The 17,976-nt window shown below is 58.5% G+C and overlaps 2 protein-coding genes across 2 annotated transcripts; both read right to left on the bottom strand.

Moving 5' to 3' along the window:
- Nucleotides 1-4,324: 4,324 nt before the first annotated feature.
- On the bottom strand, nt 4,325-6,802 carry MIOX (myo-inositol oxygenase). Its single transcript, XM_037048907.1, has 10 exons — nt 6,690-6,802; nt 6,222-6,302; nt 5,899-5,979; nt 5,614-5,776; nt 5,406-5,473; nt 5,182-5,291; nt 5,038-5,105; nt 4,896-4,945; nt 4,707-4,819; nt 4,325-4,610 (listed from the first exon to the last, which is right to left on the bottom strand). Exons 1-10 carry the CDS (start codon nt 6,702-6,704, stop codon nt 4,502-4,504), a joined length of 858 nt encoding a protein of 285 aa, XP_036904802.1. The 5' UTR covers nt 6,705-6,802; the 3' UTR covers nt 4,325-4,501.
- Nucleotides 6,803-13,950: 7,148 nt separating this feature from the next.
- ADM2 (adrenomedullin 2) lies at nt 13,951-15,639 on the bottom strand. Its single transcript, XM_037048921.1, has 2 exons — nt 15,370-15,639; nt 13,951-14,855 (listed from the first exon to the last, which is right to left on the bottom strand). The coding sequence occupies exons 1-2, from the start codon at nt 15,477-15,479 to the stop codon at nt 14,537-14,539; spliced, it is 429 nt and encodes a 142-aa protein (XP_036904816.1). The 5' UTR covers nt 15,480-15,639; the 3' UTR covers nt 13,951-14,536.
- Between the last annotated feature and the right edge of the window lie 2,337 nt (nt 15,640-17,976).

A 17,976-nucleotide genomic window follows, 5' to 3' on the forward strand; every position in this document is an offset into this window, starting at 1 on the left:
TCCCCCGGCATCTTCCTTTCCCAACCAGAGTTACCGCCGAAAGGATCCTCTGGTGGTTAGGCTTGTGAGGCGCCCTTCATTAGTAACTTCGGGGGTGGCTAGAGAGTTTTTCCTTCCAGGCCCTGCGGTATACAAGGCAGGCCAGGCGGCCCAAGGCAAGGCTAGGGAGGGTCCGGGGGACCGCGCGCTCCTTTTATGGGTGTCGAGGTGAGTCCTAGGGCTTTGTGGGCTCACCCTGTCGTGAATTTATAGCATGAGACAGATATTGAGAGAGAAAAGATGAGCAGCTGAGACGGGCAGTCATCAAAACCAAACGTCTCTCACGGCACAGGGAGCCGGGTAGGGTGAGTCTGCCCGCCCTTCCCCCAGCGGCTGTCTGTTCAGGCCGGAGCCTCCTGGAAGTCCTGCCCCTTTGAAATGGGAGCTGCTGCAATCAGAGTTTAAGTCAGGCACGTGCATTACAAAAGCCAACTACCAGGGCTTATGTTACACACAGGTTTTCCCAATTTCTAAAGTTTGCTTAAAAGCTAAATGTTATCACTGGCAACAAATGCTGTCACTGTTTCCCTGGAAGTGAGAGGCTCACTTTGTTAGTGATTTTTTTGTTAAAAATGGCAGTGGCTCAGTGGCTTGACTGCTGGGAGGGAAACCACAGGGTCGCCAGTTCGAGTCCCTGTCAGGGCACATACCTGAGTTGTGGGCCAGGCCCCCAGCAGGGGACAAGTGAGAGGCAACCAGACATTGATGTTTCCATCCCTCTCTTTCTCCCTCTGTAAAAATAAATACAACCTTTAAAAGAAAGAAAATGCCTGCAAATGACCGAGACTGGACGACTATAGTTTGTCTATCGGTATTTCCAAGTAAAACTGACAGGTTGAGCTGGAAACTCAATCACCTAAGTGATTGTTTTAAAAGATTTTATTTATTTATTTTAGAGAGGGAAAGGCACCCGGCCCGCAACCCAGGCACGGGCCCTGACCCTTGGGTTCACAGGCGGGCGCTCCACCCACTGGGCCACGCCAGCCGGGGCTCGTGGGCCATCTGCGCCTTCAGGAGCAGCCTAGAGGAATCTAGGGCTGGCTGATAGTCCGCATAGCCTGGCCCTTGTGGACCTTAAGCAAAAAGACAGGTATTTCTTGGGCAGAATGGTTTTTTTTTTCCGGGAAAACAAAGAATTGCAATTCCAGAAGGCAACCAACCTCAAGGCAAACCACGGACAAGTCCTCAGTCCAAAGCAGAGGAACATCCTTTTACAGAGGAAAGGGGGGCGGTCAAAGGGGCTGTTGTAAACAGAGGGAGCATTGGAGGAAACGTGGGGCTGGAAGTGTCGCGACTCCTCATTGGCTGAGTGGTAACCGTCTCTCATTGGCTGAGTGGTTGCCGGGCAGGAGAGCCTCCTGCTTCCTGCTGCGGTGGCAGAGCCAATGAGGGGGAGGCACGAGAAAAGGAGGTTTCTGTGTATTAATCCTCACACCTTCAGCCGCCTCCTCCATCCAGAGTGGCAGAAGCTGGTAGTAGCTGCTGCTGCAGGGCATGGCCGCCAGATTTCCAGTCCCCGCCGTGTTCCCAACTTCCGGCCCGCAGCGGGCCTGCAAACGAACTCTAGACTTCTCGAAGTCTGTTACTTGCAACCCACTTTCTCAGGGTAAACTGGCTCATTTACAGAGAACTGTTACTCGTGAGAAGGGTGCTGCACGGCGTGAGCCCCAGGCGGTGGAAACAGGTGGAAACCGAGGGCTGCTGCCGAGCTGCCGAGCTGCCGAGCTGGAGGCAGGGCACTGGCAGGGAGGCAGAGGGGCCAGGGCGGTGGAATGGCAGCTGTCCCAGTGCCCTGTGGCCCCCATCGAGGGCTGACAGTCCCTGGGTGGGCAGGAATGTGGAGCTGTAGCCTCCGCCGCCCTCCCCTCAACCTGGGCCTCTTAGAGGGGGCCGGTTAGGGTCTGCCAGGGGCACAGAAAGGGGGCGGGGGCAGAGGGGACTGCTCCTGCTCCGCACAGGGAGCCTCCCCAGGGGTGGCATCAGGAGGGCAGCTTTGGACCCAGGGGACAGCTCGCCGAGCACCCCCACCCCCAACCCTGGGACTCTGCCATTCCTCGCCGCCCTTCTCTAAGACCTGCCTCCCCTGATTTGGGGAAGGCGGAGGCGCCACTGCCCAGGTCCGGTCCAGGCTCCGATCTTTCCTGCCTGCCTCTCCGACGCCCCACACTTGCCAGGGAGCGGCTCCCGCGGAGGGTCCTCTTGCCGCCCTGCACCTGCCCCGTGGGATCTCACAGGCTGGGAGGGGGCGGTGGAGGACAGCCGCTCCCACCTGGAGAGGCTGCCCTGTGACGGGTGGGGGGGCCCAGGGCAGGTAGGAGTTTTCTGAAAGGAAGAGCGAAAAAGGAGAAGAACTTTGGCAAAGTCTCCGAAAAGCCCGTGAGCGCTTTCTTTCCTGACGCCAGCACGCAGCAGCTCCGGGGAACGCGTGGAGGCCAGGCTGGGTTTCGGGCAGGACTGGAGCAAGAGGGCGTGGCCGAGCAGCAGCCTGAGCAGGGCAGAGGGGGCAGTGGGGCGGGCAGCACCGCCTCCTGTGGCCTCCATGAGGGGTCAGAGTGGAGCTGGATGTTTCAAGAGGTGCCAGAGTCTTCAGCCCCCACCTGTGGATTTGAAATACCACTTCCCACTCAAAGAAGCCAGGGCTCCTTGGAGAGATTCCAGGTCTGGGGCAGCCTCTGAGTGAGCTGATAAATGGCCCCCAAGACCTAGACACACCAAACCCTGGGAACTTGGGAGTGTGACTTATTTGGGAAAAGCATCTTGCAGATATGATGAAGTTAAAGATCTTGAGATCATCCTGGATTATCGGGGCGGGGGGGTGGACCTGAATGCCAGGGAGGTGTCTTTGTAAGAGGGAGGCAGACACAAGGAGGAGAGATGCGGCGGTGGCCAGGGCCTGCTGGCAGCACCGGGAGCTGGACAAAGCAAGGAGGCCCCTGGGAGCCCCTGCGGGGAGCAAGCCCTGTGGACACCTTGGTCTCAGAGTTGACACCTTGGCTTCCAGAACTTGAGAGAATAAATTTCTATTGTTTCAAGCCAACAAGTTTGTGATAACCTAGGCGGGACACAGGAAGCTAGCAGCCTGGGTACTCGCTGAGGCAGACAGGCAGCAAGACAGGCAGCAAGCCCTCCCCAGAGGCAGGTGAGGTCGAGCCACGGGACCGGGAGGAGGGTCTGTCTGAGCGCTGAGAAGGATAATAATTCGCTGTTCCAAAGCGTAAATGTGCTGAAATCTCTATGTTCACAACTCAAAAACAGACGACCTGATCGTCCCTGAAGGACGTTGCAAACCGGCAAACTCAGAGCAACACAAGGGAGCATGTACTGGCCTGTGCGGCGCAAACAGTGCCCAGTCAGCAGCAAGAGGAGGAGCACCTGGAGCAGCCGGGAGGGGGCACGCGGCCACAGGTCGCTGTCTAGCCTCTCACGGTTAGGGACGGTCTTGGGTGACACGGACACTTGCTGAGCCTCCGCCTATGAGGCGCTCTCGCCCCTCACGAGCCACACTCGAATCAGATGGGGCCTCTGAGTTTATTTACCAGTGAGCAGGAAATGCTGAGAAATACTGATCGATGCCAAGGCTGCAATCGGCAAATTTCAACAGAAGGAAATGCCCTGAAACAAATGAGCTACTTCTTTCAAAGAGATAAACTGCTAGGGGGTAGAGGGGAAGCTAAACTGTGGCCTTGGGGGCACACCCAGGGGATGACACCACGTGAAATGGGGTGATTGGCTGAGCCAAGGTGGGGCTGCCCCTGGGCACGGGAGGGTGCCGGGTGGGGGTGCCGGGTGGGGGTGCTGTGGGGCTGGTTCACAGCAGTGATCCAGTAACCCTTGTTGCGTGTTCCTGGAGTGCCTTCCTTTAGCTGAGCTGTTCCGTTCTGTTTTTTAAGGAGGCTGAACTAAAAGACTTAGTGACTGTTTTGAGAAAGGGGGGTACTAGGGTGACCCCAGGTTTGGACGTGGGAGCTGGGAGGATGAAAAAAGTGTTTACGGTGACAGGCGCAGCAGGACACACTCCTAAGAGGCCAGGGTCTCGCCTCCCTGCCCACAGACCACCCTGCAGCCCGACGGCCAAGCTGTGGCTCAGGGAGATCAGGCCGCAGCTGTGTCCAGGTCTTTTTTTCATTGGTTTAGAGCGAGAGAGAGAGAGAGAAAGGGAAACACCCATTTGTTGTTCCAGCCACTCATGCATTCTTTGGTTGATTCTCGTATGTGCCCTGTCCAAGGGTTGAACCCACAACCTTGGTGCATCGGGGCGACGCTGTAACCAACTGAGCTACCAGGCCAGGGCCATGAGTCAAGGGCTTTATTACCACCAAGTGAGAGGCCCCTAGGGTGGGGAGCACAGAGCACAGGTGGGGGCCTGGAGTCCCCCAGAGAGGCCAGGGTGGCGTATCGCTGTGCCTGACAGCAGCAGTCACCCTGGAGCACTGGGCCGGGCCTGGGAGGGCGGGCAGGCTGGTCACCAGCTCAGGACGCCGGGACAGTACTTGTCAATGAGCCCCTGGTAGTAGGGCCTCAGCTTGTCCACGTCTGGCAGGTCGGGACACTTGGTGTACAGGTCAAACTTGCTGCAGCGAGGAAGGGGCAGTGACCGGTGGAGAAGCCCCCCACCCCCTCCTCCCAGCCCTCCCAGCCCTCCCAGCCCCCCGCGGGTTTGCCCGTACTTGAACTCCCGCACCCAGGGCAGCATGGCCATGTCCCGCTCATTGCACAGCTGCCGGTAGTCACCCCCGGTGTGCCACGGGTAGAAGGAGTGGAACCGGATCATGTAGAAGGCCTGGGGGCAGAGAGAGACCACACCCAGCGTGGGCCAGGCTGGGCTCGGCCCTCGGTGCGGCCCCGCGCCCACCTACCTCTGCGGGCAGGGAGAAGTTGTTGAACTTCATCACCTGGTACATGTACTCTGTGAGAGAGAGGGCGTCACCACCAGGCACCCAGAGGGGCGGCCCCCACCGTGGGTGGACTGTCCCTGCTGCTGCCTCTACTCAGCCTCACCGTCGTGGCCCCAGGACATGAGGACGTTCTCAAGTCCACAGTGTGGCCGGTACATGCCCAGTTCCGTGCTGCAGGGAGAAGGGGAGGGTGAGGGCTCAGAAGCCCCCATGGGAAGGGGAGGGCCGGCGGTGGGGGGGGGGGCACCTGTATCGAGGGTCCTGGAGGTCAGGGTTGTCCTGGAAGGTGGAGTCACAGAAAACCACAGAGGCCTGGGGACGGCAGCCAACCGGGAAAGTGTCTCCAACGACCGCCCACTGGGGAGGGGCAGGTAGCTGTGGGTGGGCCTTGACCACCAAGTGGGTGCCCAAGCCCAGAGCCGAGGCTGTCCCGGCCCTGCCCTGCCAACTGCCCTCTGTCCCTGCCCTCACCTGGGGCTCCCCTGCCAGGGCCAGGACCTTCCCCAGGTCGTGCAGGAGCCCTACGAGGTGGAACCAGTCTGGGAGGAGAGAAACAGGGCGGGCGGGCTGGTGGGGGTGCTGGGCCAGGGAAGGGGAGGAACAGGTCTGGGCAGGGTACAGGCAGCACCTCCCCCACCACAGCCGGGGAGGGGTGGGGAGGGGTGGGGCAGGGGCGCACCCTTGTCTGGGTGGGCCTTCCGGATGCCCTCTGCGGTCTGGAAGGCATGGAAGGAGTTGGGGAAGTCCACATCTGGGTCCGACTCATCCACCAGCTCGTCCAGCATGTCCACAGCCTCCATGACGGTCATCTTCTTGTAGGAGAAGTTCATGAACTGGGCGTGCTGGGCCAGGAAGGGCAAGGTCAGCAGGGTCCCGAGCAACCGGGCCCAATTTTTTTCTGCCCACTCTGCCTCTCAGGCAGGGCAGCCCCACTCTCGGAGCCTCCCGAGGAGTCTGCAGGTACCTTCCTCCTGACGAAGTCCACTGTCTGCTGCGTGTGCATGAGCTTGTAGGTGGTGAAGACTCGGTCCAGGAGTGGGCCACACTGCAGGCCAGAGGGTCAGCCAGGTGGCGCCCGGGCTCTGCACTTCGCACCCAGGGGGCCACTGCTTCCCCTGTCCCAGGGCGGGCCTCACGGGTGCTCACGGGGGCTTCCCGGGGTGGGGAGGTGGGGGGTGCAGCCCTGGACCTCTGCCTCGAAGAGTGTCCCCTCCTCTGGGGAGGGCTGGGGCTTGGGGTGGGCTGAGTGGGCGGGTAATGCAGGTCAGGGCCGGGTGAGGTGCTCACTGTGTAATTGCGGAAGCTGCCCTTGTCCTTGGCCGCCTCTGGGTCTACCTCGGGCCTGTAGACCAGGGAAGGGTCTGCACCCTGGTGGGTGGGGATTAAACCCATTTCATCGCGACGTCAGCTCTGGGAGGAAACTCTCCCCCACCCCCGATCCATGGGTGGGGTGTGAGACCAGCTGAGGCCAGCCGTAGGTGGCCCTGGAGCACAGCCGAGGCCCAGCACAGCACACCCGCGTCCACCCCCTGCCCGGCCAGCAGCCTTTGCAAGTCCTACTCCGCGGGGGGCACGTCGGCTTGGTGCCTGCTCCCCAGTGTTGCTGTGAGGGGCAGAGACCCCATGCGCCTCCCCTTCCTGAGCCCTGGGCCCACTGGGAGCCTAGGCCTCGGGCTGCTGTCCCTTTCCACGAGGGACAGCTGGCCACCAGGGAGCAACCAGTGGGACCGGTCTGTGCAGGGCCTGGGGACTCACCATAGCCACCTTCATCCTGAGAGGGAGCCGAGCTGCCAGGTGGGCAAGAGCCCCACTGGCCCCGGGCCCTGCATATATGCTCACAGGTTATGTAAGTGGCTGGACACCACCCGGCCCCTTGACCTGGGTCCTTGGTAATGAGTAACAACCCACCCCCCTCCTGGCCTCAGCGAATCTATGTGTCAGCACTGGGGCAGCCCCAGCCCCTCTCCCTGAGCTCAGACTCTGCCCCCCGCCCCGGCCCTGGCCAGCTGGTCTGCTCAGGGCGTCTGGTCGCTTTGCCCCACTCTCGACAAATGCTGCCACGCCCAGCATAGACCTGTGGGGACAGGGGGTGAGACCCGGACGCCACCCCCAAGTCCTCAGGCCTCTGGGGTTCTGGGCAGTGGCCCGTCTCCGAAAGTTGCTCTGACACTCGCTGAAACGGGGAGGCAGGGCTCGCTGACGGCCGTGGTTGCTGGCGACCCTGGGCTCCTCCAGAATGCAGCCAGGACAGCCCGGAGCAGAGTGGGGAGCAGGGTTTGTGGGCACACCCGGTGACAGCCGCTGACTGCAGCCCCGGCTCTGTTCGTGCAGGGCAGGGGAGCCCAAGGGAAGAGGCTGTCTGGTAATGAATAGAGTTTGTTCAGGGAAACTCACACGGGACGTGGGTCACCTGGGCCAAAGGCTCCTGCAGGCTGAGGCGGGGTTTGGCCCCCTACCAGGGTGCTCACGTATGCTCCCCTGCAGAAACTGCGTGACCTGCTTGGCCAGGCCAGCCCCACTGCCCTCCGGGGAGAGCGTCACACAGCAGGGGGCTGGGGAGGGCTGCCAGCTACAGCTGGCCTCCACGTGGGGTCTGCAGTGAGCAACCGGTCCCCCTGACCCCAGGCACTCAGGTCCAGGGGAACCGCCTCCCTGGCCCGGGCTGCTCAGGTCCGGGGGCAGTCAGGGCATGGAACAGTCTGTCCTGGCGGGGGGCGGGGGGGGGGGGCGGGCGGTCCCTGGAAGGAAGACTGGCAGGAGGGGACATCGGGAGCAGGGGCTTCCTGCTGGCCTCACTGACAGGATTCTTTCGTATCAAGCTTGTGTTTATGTAAAGTTAAAACTTAGTGTTGTTTCTCTACTAACAGAATAAAATTTTCCTGTGCTATTGACATGCTCTTGATAAGAAATTATAAAGGGAAAACCAAGATTTTATGTTTTATTCAAATGATCTCTTGTGTTCTTTACCCCCAGGCCTTTAATTGCTTACGTGAACTGAGACTTCCCAATATTCAAAGAGCTAACATTTCGCGTACAACTATGTAACCTTCTGTGATTGTCTTTGAAGCCTTTTATTCTCCCTTTGGTTAAACAGATGATGAAATATTGTTTCACTGAGTGTTGCTCCACAATGACCCGTGATTAATCTCTTTAACCAAATGTTTAAACTTTTTTGATATTTTAACAGACTTTTTGAAATCAGATTCCAAATTAAGTCTTATTGACCAAAGAGTAAGTTTGAGGTATTCCAGAGGCCCCTGAGACACCTCAAAATATTTACGTTCCCTCTTTATGAAAAAGAGACATTAGAGTAATTAAGGTCACTTGGTGTGTGGAATTACACAGGAGACATTGTCAAATGAGTGATATGAAGCCTTTGATTAGATTTATGTACATACGTTACTAACATAAATGTTCCAAAAATTATATAAGATTCTGACATGTCTGAGTATAACACTGGAAGACTCAGCTTTAAAGTCATGGCTCTTACCGTGTCTTTGAACTGTGAACATGCAGGAACTCACCAAAACCCCGTCCACAGAAAGCGCAGAAGAGAGACCTTCTAAAATGCAGACTGTGTATAAATCCCCTTGCTAAAGTTAATTTGTAAAACAGTTTTCTATAAAACTACTAAAAACTAATAAGGACGAAACAAAATGACTGTATATGAAAAATAGGGTGGCCCTGGCTGGTACGGCTCAGTGGACCGAAGGCCCACCTGTGAACCAAAGGGTTACCGGTTGCAAACCCAGTCAGGGCACATGCCTGGGTTGCAGGCCAGGCCCCCAGTAGGGGGCAGGAGAGAGGCACCCACACATTGGTGTTTCTCTCCCTCTCTTTCTTCCTCCCTTCCCTTTCTAAAAGTAAATACATAAAATATTTTTTTACTTTAAAAAAATTTTTAAATTTGCCCTGACTGGTATAGTTCAGTGGATTGGGCACAGGCCTGTGAAGCAAAGGGTCGCTGGTTCAATTCCCAGTCAGGGCACATGCCTGGGTTGCAGGCCGGGTCCCCAGTACAGGACACCTAATAGGCAACCACGCGTTGATGTTTCTCTCCCACTCTTTCTCCTTCTCTTCCCTTCTCTCTAAAAATAAATAAATAAAATATTTTTAAAAATTTTAAAAATTTATTTCTCTTTAGAGGGGAAGGGAAAGAGAAAGGGAGAGAAACATCAATGTATGGTTGCCTCTCATACATCCTGTCTGGGAACTGGCCTGTAACCCAGGCAGTCGCCCCGACTGGGAATCGAACCAGGATCCTTTGGTTCGCAGGCCTGAACTCAATCCACTGAGCCACACCAGCCAGGGCCATAAAATCGTCTTTAAAAAATGTGCCCTGGCCCTGGCTGGTGTAGCTCAGTGGATTGAGCGCGGGCCTGGGAATCAGATGTTTGCTGTTCGATTCCCAGTCAGGGCACATGCCTGGGTTGCAGGTGGGTTCCCTGCAGGCCAACTCCCAGCAGGGGACACATGAAAGACAACCATACATTGATGTTTCTCTCCCTCTCTCCTTCCCCTCTAAAGATAAATAAATAAATAAAATCTTTAAAAAATAAATAAAAAATAGTAGATTATTTAATAAGTACATAAATACATATATTTTTTTAAATGTGCCCTGGCTGGCGTAGCTCAATGGATTGAGCGCAGGCCTGTGAACCAAAGGATCGCGGTTCGATTCCCAGTTGGGGCACATGCCTGGGCTGCAGGCCAGTTCCCAGAAGGGGACACAGGGGAGGCAACCATACATTGATATTTCTCTCCCTCTCTCCTTCCCTTCCTCTCTAAAGATAAATAAATAAAAAACTTTAAAAAAATGTTTCAAAATAAAGAAGAAGCCCTAGGCTGCGTGGCTCAGCTTCTTAGAACATTGTCAAGCAGACAGAAAGCTCGGGGTTTTGATACCTGGTCAGGGCACATACCCAGGTTACGGGTTCGATCCTGGTCGGGGTGCCTGTGAGAAGGCAAACAAGTAATGTCTCCCCGTCTTTCTCTCTCTCTAAAAGCGACAAAAAACTATATTTGTGTGAAGATTAAAAAGTCAAGAAAATAATAGGACAAAACCCGAAAGGTGTATGAATGTTGCAGGAGGTTCAGGAAATTTGCAGGTTTGTGCAGGATTTTTTTTTTTTTTTTGAGAAAACGTGTTCTGCAGTTTTCATATAAGTACCTGTCCAGGCAGCACTAAGGGTGGGGTGGGTCGCACAGTCAATCACATCATGTGTGTGTGTGTGGGGGGGGGCTCCCACCAGGCCTCTCCCTGCGGCGGGTTTTAGTCCTTTGTCGTTTGCAGACAGTTGCGGTTTCAGTCTGGTGTTCTAACAAACCTGTTCCTACCAGCGTGTATTGATTGCCCTGAGAGATTCATAGAAAACAAACCCTGACAAGTACTCTGAAATACAGGTCTCTGGTAGCTCTAAGAGTGTAACAGTGAATTGACTAGAGATTCAGAGAGCTCTAAGGAAACACTGTATCATAAAACTGTTCACGAGCCCTGGCTGCTGTGGCTCAGTGGACTGAGCACGGGCCTGTGACCGGAAGGTCAGCAGTTCAATTCCCCGTTGGGGCACAGGCCTGGGTTGCAGGGCAGGTCCACAGTGGAGGGCGTGTGAGAGGCAACAGATTGATGTAGCCCTCGCACACCGATGTTTCTCTCCCTCTCTTTCTCCCTCCCTTCCCCTCTGTCTAGAAATAAATAAATAAAATAAAATAAAAAACTTAGCAAAAAGATCAAGGGCAACAAAATGCCCTTGGAGTAAATGAACCACTACAGATGGTTATAATTTCGTGACTCTTTATATGAAATGTCACTGGTTTCTGATTCTTGTTCTCCAGATATGAGTTTTTTCTTCCTAAGCTACCTATGACCGACAGCAATTTGGTAAATTATGCCTTTGTAAAAAAAATAAAACATTTATCCTTTCCTTCCTACCTGGTCCCTGCAGAATTTCGGGCACGCTTCCCTAATCCATGTGCGGCCACATTAAAGGCGCCAACTCCGGGGTTCGGGTTTTCCAGTGTGAAGAACGCCTGACTGCCCAACCAGCAGAGGAAATGGGTTTAAAGTTGCTGGGAACGCAGCAGGCGGCACCCACTTGTGGGCAGCCAGCCCAGGATCCCAGACCAGGCCTGTGCGACCCGCAGCTTCCTTCCCCCCTTCTCCCGGGTGTATCTCACAAAAAGAACACGAGAGACCAAGCAGCCCCTGGAAACAGTCCCTGTTTCCTTTCCCCCTTGGTTGCTGGCTGGGAGGTGAACCTCGGACATCAGCTTTCACCTGCTCCCTGGGTCAGAGCAGGCGGCAGGTCACGCGCAGAGTCAGGGGTGCCCCGCGCCTGGTGGTGCCGGCCGGCGGGAGTCGGAAGCGCTATTCCTAGGACCCGGCCTGCGGCGGCCACCACCGCAGGAGCCGACAGGGAAAACCCCCACGGTTCGAGCTCTACAAGAACAGATTTGCTCTCGACCGCACCCTCGCTGAACAGGCCGGTGTCCCTGCTGTGCCTGGTCAGACACCTCGGGTGTCAGGACAGGGATAAACCTGGATACAGTCTGGGCACAGGGCACAGGATTGCGTACTGGCCCTCCGGCCCCAGTGGTTCGGCGCCTTCACCGCCTGCCCGCAGGCTCCGCGCCCGGTTCAGCTCCAACCCTCCCGGTTGAATTCAGCATTTCGTTTGTTCTTGGGGAAACACTCGGGGCTCCACAGCCTCGTTCTGCGCAGCTCCATCTCCTAATGGCCTCTGTCCGACCCCCGTCACTCAGCGTTCGGAGGTGACCCCGGAGGTCTCTAGGACAGCCCAGGAGAAACTGCCGGAAACGACAGGTGCAGGTCCTTCCATGTGAAGGTAACCGCTCCCCTCCATGCTCCTGCTGCCCCAGTGTGGCCCGATGCTCCTAAAAACCGCTCTCCCTCCCGCGTGGGGCACGACACCCCGAGACCGAGCCTGAGCGGAGACGAGAGACAGAGGCAGGCGTGACATGCCCAGAATGAGCCCCCTGACCACAGAGGACCAAGGGCGCCTTCAAAAGGAATCAGAGCTGCTTTCTGATAACTGACCCTCAAAGCTTCCAAAGAAAGGCCCTGGTTAAAAGGGGGGAAGTGCCAACAACAACAGAAATGGAGCCAGAGCTGCCACCCCAGAGGGACTGCCTGCCCTGCGTACCCTATGCCTCGGACCTTTGGATGTTGGCACAGGGCAGACTGACCTTTGCACTGGGCCTGAGCAACCCTGTTTGTTTGTTCCAAACAACTGAACAACCTTGTTTGTTCCAAAGAACTGTGCGTAAAGACGGCGAGGAAGCAGACAGACAGCTACCGGACTGAAGAATCTAAACGGGACTTAGAAGCAGCCTCCCTGTGTCGTGGCGTCTGCTCCCACGGCAACCCGTCTGCTGTCGGTGTGAGTGCCCCCCGCCTCCTCACCGGTGCCCACCACCTCTGTGTCCTCACAGGAACATTTTGGGCTTATGCTGGAATCCACCATTCGGGGTTAGTTCTCCTTTGATCTTAAATAAATGCTTGTTGCCTCTCACGTTGAAAGGCCTTTTATTTTTTAGGTTAACAAGAGGTTTGGCTAGAAGCAGGGGCTGCAAGGAGGCAGTGGGGGGGGCTGGGGGGGCTCGGGTGCTGCCGCCAGACCCCTTTGGGGAGCGTCAGGTTGTCGGCTGGCCAGGGATGGACTGGAGCTGGGGGTGGCAGACACCAGGTGAGATGCTTTGACGAGGCAGGTGACCTCGTGGCAGACAACCTCACGACCCGACAAAGCGATGCATTCAGGTCAACAGCCCATCCTGCTCCAAGGAGGAGCAGCCCAGAGCTTGGGGGTGTCTCAGCAAGGACACCAAGGCGCCACGCTGGGGGCCTGGCCGAGTGAGGAGGGTGCCCTGCAGGGCCACGCCCCTGGCAGAGGGAACATCCTCTGTTCAGGTCCAGACCCCAGGCAGGCCCAGGACTCTGACCCAGCCTGGCCCTCCTGGCCCACCCCCTCACTGCCCTCCCTGCCCGCCTGCCCCTGCTGACACCCCTCAGTGACCACAGGCATGTGGCTCTGAGGCCAGCCCACGAGTTCCAGCCTCACGGAGCCCCGGCCTCCTCCAGCCTCACCAGCATGTCCTGTGGGTGAGGGGCCTGGTCCCTCTCCGGGGACTGTGCAGTCCTTAGCCCGTCACCCTCAGCATGGAGGTCTCCGGCTGCTCCAGCAGGCCAGGGAGCAGCCTGAACTCTTTCCCCAGGGCCTAGGGGAGACAGGTGCCTTATCTGGCCAGGTGATCCCTGAGGTGGAGGAGCAAGCCCAGGTAGGTGCTTCAGGAGTCTCCTGCCCGTGACCGGGAGCTTGGGCTCTGTGGGTGGGCCCTGCACGGACATGGTTTTGTCCCTGACCTCGGTGGCTGCAGTTTCTCCCCCTGAAGTTGGGATAATGACTGTGCCTTCTCGTGGGGCAGCTGAAAGGGCAATGCAGCCAAATGCGGACACACTAAGTGCTGTGTGAGGGTTTGCTAAGTGAAAGAGGCCGCCTTTTCAGACCCTGGGTCCTGCCCGTCTGGCCTGGGGTGTCAGCACCTCGGGGTCCCCGACAGGTTCTGTTGTCCCGACAGGTAAGGGCCCCGCCTGGGGGACACACACGAGAGCTCGAGGAGCTCGCTGACAGGTTCCTGTCACACTGGGTCCACCCTCCTGCTGTCCCCACACCTGGTTTCACTGAGTCCCACCATAGCCAGGACAGGGGTGGGGGGAGAGAGCCTGTGTTGCCCCCACCCCTGTAGGCCCTCCCCATCCCACCCCTGGCAGAGGTGGCAGTTCTGATTGCATCGAGCTATTTCTGCTGGGAGATCTTGTCCCCAAGCCAGCCTGCCTGGCCTGGAGAAGGGGGAGGGGTGTTCCTCTCTGCTCTGCCCCAGAACGCACCATGGCTCTTAAACCCCTAGCCTTCCTCTGAAGCTCCGCACGGCGGGGTGGGGGTGCAGACAGGGGCCTTCACCGCAGCCTGTGCCTCTCAGCAGGCTCTGCTCACAGCACAGCCTGTGCCTCTCAGCAGGCCCTGGGGCCCGAAGTGGGGTCCTCCCCCTTGCTGCCCTTCCAGTACTCCGGGCAGGGGTAGGAGGACCTAGAGCCGGGCACCCAGGCAGGCCCAAAGCTGGGTTTGATTTGACAGTGGGCCGAGCAGGAAAGGCCATGCTGTCGGGCCCACTGGGCCTCTGGCCCCCCACTCGCCCAGAGACAGTGCTGTGTGGTCGTGGTCGGGACGGACGCCCGCCGTGCCCTTCAGCAGACTTCTCCCCCTGAAGCCCTTCAGCGCACTGGCCACCTCTGACCACCTGAGGGGGCGCACCCCTGACGTGCACAGAGCCCCGGGCATCTGGGCTCTGCCCAGAGACCTGCCTGAGGCCACATGTGCACCTGTGTCCACCTGTCCAAACCTGCTCAAGGCTGCTGCACCTGGTGGGTGTGTGACTAGGTCTCCCCTGTGTCCCCTCCCTCCAATTGTGGCGTGCCCACTGTCTGCAAGAGTCCCGGGGGCTGAGCTGGGCTGGGGCTTAGCCACAGCTCCAGGGTTGGGGCACAGCACCTGGCTGGGGCCTGCAGGAGGATGGCCTGCCCCGCCTCAGCCATAGCTGCGAGGGCTGCGGGGGTCCATGGGGGCCGGGTCCCGCGGGCTGGCTGCGGCGATGAGCTGCCACAGGCGGTGGCTGAGGTTCTGCACTTGGCAGGTGCCCAGCATACAGCCCACCCGCAGGAGTGGGGCTCTGGGCCTCGGGGGGCCCGAGCTTCGGCGACGACCCTTCCGGAGAGGCTGACCCACAGCAGGGCACAGGCTGGCACCCCTCTGTGGCTGGAGGGCCTGGTGTGGCTTCCCGGTCTCAGGCCGCCGTCCAAGGTGCTGGGGCTGCAGCCTCCTGGAGGGCGTCCGGGCTGGAGGCTCCCTGCAGGGTATTTGGAGGAAGCAAGCCGGAGGACACAGCCTTCCAGGGATTCCCACTTCCAGCCTGGAGCACTGCCAGGGCGTGGGTCCCGGCTCCTCCACTCTCTCAGGAGCCCAGGCCCCAGGCCCCATTCACTGGGGCCTCCCTGGGCAAAGGGCTCCCCTGGCTCCTGTGGGTAGCTATGCTCAGGTCCAGTGACCACCCCCCAGCCCTTCCTGCAGTGCTTCGGAGGAGGTGGGCAGGCCTTGGGGCCCCTCCAGCCTCTGGTGCCCTTGCTGACCTCTCTGTTGAGGGGGCAACACTCAAGCATGGGGGCCGAGGACTGCCCTGGGGAGGCAAGGAAAGAGGGGACTCTTGCACTACTCAGGGGTTGCTGAAGTCATGGGGGGCTGGCTCTTGATTTGGGGGTATCTTCCCTAACATGGAGGTGGGGGGAATGGGAAGGAGTAGGGAGAGAAGGGGGCCTCCCCAGGCACTCTGGTTCCAGGGCAGGGCTGGTCTGAGGCCCACTCACCTGGGCTGGGCGGGCCTCGGGCTCCTGCCCTGGCAGCCAGACAGCGCGTCGGGGAGCTGCAGGTGGAGGAGGCTGATGCAACCGAGGGTTACCAGCAGGAGCCGGGCCATGGCGGCGGGGCTGGAGGCCAGCAAGCTGGAGGGTGCGGAGTTGGGGTGGGGGCTGGCCTGGAGCCACCCTTCCGTGGGGAGGCCTCCACGTGGGGGCAGGCAGGCTGTCACCTGCGTCTATCTGTCCTGCTTGGGACAGAGCCTCCGCCCCTGCAGAGCTAAATAGTCTTTCCAGGAGGAGTTGGCGACCAGGCGGGCTAAGCCAGGGCTCCCTCCCCCAGCCCCCGCCAACTCAGCCCTCCCACCAGCTCCCCAGTCCTGCACAGTCCACGGGGCAGCACCGTGGGCTCGGGGAAGGGGTGGCCGAAGGGGTTGAGCCCCAGGACCCCAACCCTGTGGTGGGGGACACTTTTCTGGGGCCTGGAGGTGGGGCCTGACCTCCTGGGTGGCAGGAGCTGCCCACGGGGCTGGTTACCACCCCACCCCCGCCTCTCCTCCTGGAGTGTGTCTGGGTGCCTGGCCAGCAGCTCTGCTGGGGAGCACAGCAGGCTGGTTGTTCCATTCCTCCCAGAGATGGTTTCAAGGCCCCTCAAGACCCTTTAGAAGCCCAGACTGTTTCCCCTCATTACGGAAGTGTTGTACTAACTGGTTTTTGTGAGAAAGTTAAACAAGGAAAAAGGGAGACCCCCCTTGCCACCCACTGTGGGCTCCCGCACCAGATCGGGTTGGATGCCCTACTCCTGGCTTTCTTCTGTATGCTACTACCTACACACAGCATGCACACAGAGCTAAAAACACATGCCAACATAGAGCTCTCCCGACTTCCTTGCTAGTGGCCTTGCTCCAGCGCGTCGGTGTTCTGTGACTTGCTTTCCTGGCCCTTTATTAACGTGCAATCAGCCAGTCTCCAGAAGGACTCCTGAGTTGTGGGCTCACAGATAGGTCTCCACAGGGTGCTTTCTTAGAAGTGGAAGTGCTGGGTGAGGGTGAGCCTGTGTTCGTGTAAACAGTTAGTGCCGACTTATTTTCCACAAAGCTTGTGCCAGTCTACTGTCAACCCATAATGAACTCTGTGCTAGAGGGTCTTTGCTTCTTTGTCACTCTGAGAGGGGACGATGGTCCACGCCCCTCTCTTGGCTGACTGACCAACCGTCTCTGGGTTCACCTGCCTCCCCTCACAGCAGGGCATGGGGCCATCCTGCCCCGTCTTCCTCCCCCTGTGCCCCCTCCACCGGCTCCGTCCCTCCTGCGGTGCACCCCACAGGGCTGGTCACTGCTTGCTGGATGAACGAGTCCACAAGTGTCAACTGGGCCCACATAACCAGCTTGCCTCCAGCCTGCAGAAGGTGGGAAGCATCTAACTCCTCCTTCTGTTTACTTTTACTAGTGTGTGGAGGAGGGCCAGTGACATGGTCATGTTTACATGAGGAAAGTGGAGTTCAGCAGGGAGGGGGCTGCAGGGATGGGGGACTGGGGGAGGGGGCCGTGGGGGCGACTGGGTGCATCAGAGAGAGACTGTGCGGGGTGGGGAGTTCCTGGAGGGAATGGAAGGTGAGCAGCCTGGGCCCATCCTGGAGGGGTGTCTGGCTGGCCTCCACCCTCACGGCCCAGGGCTGAAGTGGGGGACAGAGGGAAACACGGTTTGGGGAGTTTTAGAGAGGCAGGGCGGGGGCAAGTGAGCATTGCCGGTGGAGAGGAGCAGGGAGGGAGGGGCACAGAGGACCCGGACAATTCTCTTCCATGCTGGAGCCAGAACCACCCTTCCAAACACAAATGCGATCATATCACTCAGCCCACCAACGAAAGAAAAACACCAAACTTCCCTGTCTCCAGGAGCTTTCCACCTGGGTGGTGCAGGTGAGACTCAGGGAGGTTTGTGGGCCTAGGGCTCACTGCACTCTTCCTGTCAGGACACCTACTGCCACCGTGGGCCCAAGGTCCCAGCTCCCCAAAAGCCCAAGGGTGGCCACAGTGTCCTGTGTCCTCTGGCCTCAGGCTGCTTTTTTTTGCCAAGCTCAGGCCCCTCCCTTTGATGCCACAGCCTCCTGCACAACACATGGGCTGCAATGTCCCTGTGCACTCCCAGGGGGCACCCAGGGGTCCCTTCATTCATCCTCAGTGGGAGGAGCAGCTCTGGAGAGTGGTGGGCTGGCTGCTGGGAGCTGCTCCCCTGGAGAGCGGACTGGGCCACAGCAGACGGGGGTGGGGGTGGGGGGGGCTGCTTTAGAGACATCCGTGTGGGGTAAGAAAAGCCAGGGTGGGCTGACAGCTTCGAGGGCGGTTTTGTAGAGCACTTGAAGGTGAGAGTGAGTCTGACCCTGTTGACAAGGATTTCAGCAAAGGGAAGGTTGGGGCTGGGGGTGTGGGGGAGCAGTAGGAAGGGGCGGGAGGAGGAGAGAGGGGCAGAGCCTCTGATTGGAAGGAGGTGGGGGTGAGGGAGGCAGGCTTGGGGTTTGCTGACACACCTGGCCCCCCATGGGATGGCTTCTGTGTTCTCCATGAAGGAGGGCAGTGGGTCGCCTCTGAGACACAAGAGGTGAGGGAAGAGGTTTGAGGA

The sequence above is a fragment of the Sturnira hondurensis genome, unplaced genomic scaffold, assembly GCF_014824575.4.
Source record: "Sturnira hondurensis isolate 20B ecotype Veracruz unplaced genomic scaffold, ASM1482457v3 Scaffold0000780, whole genome shotgun sequence".
NCBI classification, from domain to species: Eukaryota; Metazoa; Chordata; class Mammalia; order Chiroptera; family Phyllostomidae; genus Sturnira; species Sturnira hondurensis.